At 37.7% G+C, this 5,874-nt stretch overlaps 1 protein-coding gene across 1 annotated transcript in view; it reads left to right on the top strand.

The window, feature by feature from the left end:
* Uggt1 (UDP-glucose glycoprotein glucosyltransferase 1) overlaps positions 1–5,874 on the top strand; it is a 145,200-nt gene that overhangs the window by 82,939 nt on the left and 56,387 nt on the right. The window contains 1 exon segment of the mRNA XM_013028810.1: positions 3,428–3,548. Within this exon segment, the coding sequence (XP_012884264.1) occupies positions 3,428–3,548 (121 nt within the window).

Here is a 5,874-nt window from a genome sequence, read left to right as displayed (position 1 = left end):
AAAAAAAAAAAAAAAGAAACTATGTTATGAAATAGAGCTATTGGAAGGAGAATAAAGTCCACTTGTTTTCTGGTGCTACAGATTGAACCTGGGGTTTTGTGAATGGGTAGGCAAGTTACTCTACAACTCTGAGCTTTTGTTAGACAGGGTTTTGCGTGCAGCCCAGGGGGACCTAAAACTTACAGTGCAATCAAGGCCATCTTCCTGCTGCAGCTGCCTGAATGGAATTCATTTTAATGAAGTTGGCTTAGTTTTCTTAAACTTATGAACAGTATCGAAGCATTTATGTTTTATTTAATTGATATAAACAAATACAAAGCCAGGCATTGGTGGCTTACGCCTGTAATCCTAGCTACTCAGGAGCCTGAGATCTGAAGAGTGTGGTTTGAAGGCAGCCCCAGTAGAAAAGTCCATGAGACTCTTATCTCTAATAAAAACTAAGAAAAAGCTAGTAGTAGTGCAGTGGCTCAAGTGGTAGAGCACTATCCTTGAGCAAAAGAAGTTCAGGGATAGTGCCCAGCACTGGTGGAAACAGACTTTCTTGCCTGGGCTGACTTTGGACCTCAATCCTCAGATCTCAGCCTCCTGAATAGCTAGGATTATAGGTGTGAGCCCCTGGTTGCCCCGGCACTCATAAATTTCTAAGAGAAGTTAATTTCTAATTGTTAATGTAATGTTAACATAATGTAAAAAGTCAATTCTGTAAAAATCAACAACAAAAAAAAAATCTATTGGGATAGAAAATATTCTGCTAGGCTGTTAAACACAAATTATCTATTTGTAATCTTCCCTAATACATTTTCATATCTAGTATTTAGTATCACTAAATACACATATTTAGTGATAGAAATATATCCAGACAGGAACTAGAAAATATCAGAACCGCCATATTCTAGTACTTTTCCGAGTATGGTAGCCTGCTTCTTGCACTATTAGCAAATTCCCCACATACCTATTGCCACATGTGAAATCAGCTGGCTTCTACTATGGTGGTTTCACTATATGATCTTCCTACTGTGCTTCCCTATGCCTTTGCAGATGACAGTATGAATACCACTGTACCCAGCCATTGTACTCTTTCCTCCTACTCCTAACTGGAATTATAGGTGTAAGCCGTGGTGGCCAGCCAGTCCTGGGGCTTGAAACTCAGGACCTGGACACTGTCCCTGAGCTCTTTTGCTTAAGACTGGTACTTTACCAGTTGAGCTACAGCTCCATTTCTGGCTCTTTGTTAGTTAATTGGAGATATACTTTGCAGCCTGGGCTGGCTTCAAACTGTGATCCTCAGATCTTAGCCTCCTGAGTGGTTTAGGATTACAGGAGTGAGCCACTGGCACTTGGCTTTTGATTAGACTTAATTAAGATTTACAATGTAACATGAAATACTTGGACTCACATGTACAGTGAGTTATATAGTACAGTTGTAGGTCTTGATTTGTAGGGTTGGCTCATAATGGTCATTGATAGCTTATAACATGAAAATTTGCAGATCTTTTGAAATAAGCAGTCACAATTTTTTGCTACATTTTAATTTTTTTATATTATTACATGGTTATGGGGGTTCACTGTGATATGCATATATATGGTCATATTTACCCCCTCTACTGGTGTTTTATTGAAACTTTTAGATATTTTAATGTATATGTTTGATTTGTTAATTATCATGAAAGTGACTATAATATACTTATATAGATCTGAATGTGGTAATGCATGCCTGCAATCCCAGCATTCAGAAGCAGGAGTATCATATCATGAGTTTGAAGCCAGCCTAGCTATATATGAGACCCTATTTTCCTCTCCCAGATACATATTATTGCCATAATATATACTATATATAATACTATATACTATAATACTATATAATTATATATATATATATATGTTTTGAGTCAGGGTCTTACTTTGTAGTCCATGTGTCTTGTAACTTATGACCCTATTTTTGTTTCTCAAGTGCTGGCTCCAAATACTGGTATGATAAATATTTTAAGAACGATAAATCGTAGATTCCCACAGTATTAGCACTTATCTCTGAGATTACCTTCAGGATGTAGAAGTGTTTCTATAATGTGAGATGCACAAAAGTGAAGGCTAAATGACAAATGATTTTTCCTTCTCCCAGTGTAATTATGACTCAGGAGATGTAGGGTGACACATGCTTGGAATTCAAAAACGTTTGTAGTGATAGCTTTCTCCTTTCTCCTTTAAGAAGATCTACTATGGGTAGTACTCATGGTTAGTGGATTTTGGCTGGCGTGCGTGCGTGCGTGTATATATGTATGTATGTTTCTCTAGGGATCAAACCCCAGGGCCTTATGCATGCTGAGCAAATGTTCTATGACTGAGCTCTATCCCCAGTGCTTATGTTACCTCTTCACTGACTACAGAGCTTATTTTTCCTAGGGCATCATAGTACTCTGTAGAGAAAGCATTTTCATGTCTTAGTTCCTTCCTATTAATTCTGTGACACTGAATAACTGATTTAACTTTTCTATACTTCAGCTTCATTATTTTTTTCTTTTTCAAAATTATTTTTTTAATTTTAATTGTTACTATAAAGGTGATATACAGAACAATTATAGTTATATAAGTCAAGTAAATAGTACCCCTTCCCTCACTTTCTCCCAGTTTTTCCCTCCCATCCCCACCCAGCTTCCTCATTTTCAAATGAGTATCACTAAACATTCTGCTTGGCAATGGCATATAACTTCTATCTTTAGTTGTTTTAAAAATAGAAGTGGGCTGGGAAGGTGGCTCAGTGGTAGAGTGCTTACCTTGTATGCATGAGGCCCTGGGTTCGATTCCTCAGCACCACATAAGCAGAAAAAGCTGGAAGTGGCTCTGTGGCTCAAGTGGTGAATGCTAACCTTGAGCTGAAGAGCTGAGAGGGACAGTGCCCAGGCCCAGGCCCTGGTCCCACAACCGACCAAAAAAAGAAGGAGCAGGAGGAGGAGGAAGAGGAGGAGAAAGGAAGGAAGGAAAGAAAGAAAGAAAGAAAGAAAGAAAGAAAGAAAGAAAGAAAGAAAGAAAGAAAGAAAGAAAGAAAGAAAGAAAAAGAGAGAAAGAAAGAAGGAAAGAAGGAAAAGAAAGAAAGAAACAGTTGCAATGTTAGGATCAAACCTAAGGCTTTGTACATGCTAAGCCAGTGGTCAACCACTGAGCTACATTCCCAGCCTTTGTGTTTTTTTTGAGATAGACTCTTTCTTTGTTTCTCAGACTGGCCTTGAACTGATGATCTTCCTGCCAGTACCTCTCGAATTCTGTGATTATAGGCAGTACTCCCACATCTAGTATTTCCACACCTATATTTAGCTATTATCAGCACATGAGAAGCTATTGTAGAATAGCTTTATGTTTTATTTCCCAGTGAATTGTTGATGATGATATTTATTAAACATTGAATCCTTTCTCTGTTTCTTTTTTCCTATAGGGTGAACTTTCTCATGATCAAGATGTGGTAGAATATATCATGAATCAGCCGAATGTTGTCCCACGAATCAATTCTAGGATTTTGACAGCTGAGAGAGAGTACCTGGATTTAACAGCAAGTAGTAAGGACCATTTCAGAAACAAATTTTGGCATTTTGATTTGTTTAATATTTTTTGCATTTATTCAGTTGTAATGTAAGATGACATCAATAATTTATGTTTAAGCTTACTGTGCTTTGATTTCTAAATTCGTAAGAATTTCCTTCTAAGAAGATAATTTTTTTTCTGTATAAAATCTTGTTAACTTCAGAAAATACTCAGTGACACATAAGTGCCAATTAAACAAGCACTAATATAGATCTATTGTTGGTGTCTTGTGGCCATAGGCAGTTAAGCAATTCTTTTTCTTGCTTTCATTGTAGAATCAGTGACCAATGATATCAATGAATATTTCAACTAATTTTACTCTGGAATTCTAATGCTTTTTAAAAAAAAAAAGTTAGTTCTGCCTGGTGTGGTTGTGCATAGCTATAACCCCAGCAGCACATAGGAGGTTAAAGCAGGAAGATTGCATGCTGTGACCAGCATAGGCTACACAATGAGTTAAGAGACCAACCTAGAGTTCACTGTGTTTTGGGTTTTTTTGTTGTTTGTTTTTAGAGCTGGTTCATTAGATAAAATATGCATGCCATGAAGCTCAACCTTTTTCTTACAGTGCTGGGGTTCAAACCCAGGACTTCATGCATGCTATGCAAGTGTTCTACCACAGAACTGCAATCCCAGACAAAATCGCAGCTTTTTAAAATACATAATTTAGTGGTTTTTAGTTTATTCTCAAAGTTGTAGGCATCACCACTAATAAAAGAACACCATTATTACCACAGAAAGAACCCATATACTGCTGAGAGTGGTGGTTTGTACTTGGGAGGCTGAGACAAGAGAATTGCAAGTTTGAGTCTAGCTCTGGTTATGTGCCAAGGCCCCACCATAAGACAAAACAAAACAAAGCACACATATATTCATTAGTAGTCTCTCTCCATTCCTCTTCCTGCTCTTTGTCTTCCACTTTCAATTTCAGTTGGCATCTTTAAGAATGCTTTTTAGAAGCTAGGTTGAATCCATGTGTAGTTTGTGCTTTATATCTTCTGTTGTGATACTGAAGGCCACTGCAACAAACATTTAAATATAAGAAAGAGCTGTCAACATTTAACCTGTCATGATTTTTTCCTCGGTGGGGAAGGGAAGATATGTGGTATCATAACAACTGTTTGTCATTGTAGTTGAGTAGAATACAGATCTATTTATGGTTGTTACTTTATGGCATATGAAACTGCAGTTCTGAAACTGAAACTCTTTTAGACAGATGAAAATACAAATATATGCTAATCTTTTAAATACATATGTATGTATGTAATAGTCATAAGCATAAATACAGAAGAAAGTATAAATATAGACATATTTTTAAAGAAACTGCTCAGAAAGTGAGCTAAGTTATTTTCTTCAAAGCTAGTGCTAGCTTCTTATAAGAAGTTTTGGTGTTGGGTAAGGCAAGCAGAATTTAGGTTTTTCTTGGTGAAGGGTAGTGCATTAAGAAGGACTGTAGAAATGCCAAGTGAATATCCTTTTCTACCAAGTGTTGTGGTAATGAGCTCAGAAAACACTGCTGGGCCATAATAGAGCTGTGTGGATGTTATTGAACCTGGTACAGGTGTCTGTGAAGAGGCATTGCCATCCTACCCTCCTTTCCTTCCTCTTCCCTCTTTTGTCCAACACCCAGACTCGAACTTGGTACCTCATACTTTTGCTCATTGGCTGGCTCTCTACTAACTGAGCCATGCTCCAACCCTTTATACTCCTGATTAAATGGTGGTAACATCATTACTGAGGCTTCTCTAGTTTTTATGGTGCTGGGACCTTGCAAAATGTATTACTTGTATTAGTTTCTCTGCAACAAAATATTTGGAAGAAGTCAACTTAAAAGGAAGAATAATTTATTTTGGCTTATGGTTTCAACAGTTTTATCCTGGGTAGTTGGTTCCATTGTTTTGGTTGCTGTGCTAAGATAGAATATCATGTAAGGGACTACTTTGGTCCCAGTATTCCCTTAGAGGATTTGTCCCCAATGACCTAAGATTCCACCACCTTCCAGTAGTTCCACAGGCTGGTGTCCAAGCTTTTAACAGTAGGACTTTTGGGGGGGAGGCATTCAAAATCCAAACTGTAAGATTGTCGTGTTCCTGCTTCATGTGATTCTGTGAAGCATGTCTGATTGCATAGGAAAGCATTGTTGAATGAAAGGATAGATGATGAGTAGGTAACCAGGCAAGTGTTCTAGGTGAGAGTATCATGTTGTAACAGTGCTTAAGACTGGGGAGATTACTGCACACTAGACTGGAGAACTTTTTTTTTTTTTTTTGGGTCCGGTCATGGGGCCTGAACTCTGGGCCT

The sequence above is a fragment of the Dipodomys ordii genome, unplaced genomic scaffold, assembly GCF_000151885.1.
Source record: "Dipodomys ordii isolate 6190 unplaced genomic scaffold, Dord_2.0 Scaffold114, whole genome shotgun sequence".
Classification (NCBI taxonomy): Eukaryota; Metazoa; Chordata; class Mammalia; order Rodentia; family Heteromyidae; genus Dipodomys; species Dipodomys ordii.
Note: the sequence above shows the minus strand (reverse complement) of the source record. Positions and strands in the feature narration are given on the sequence as shown.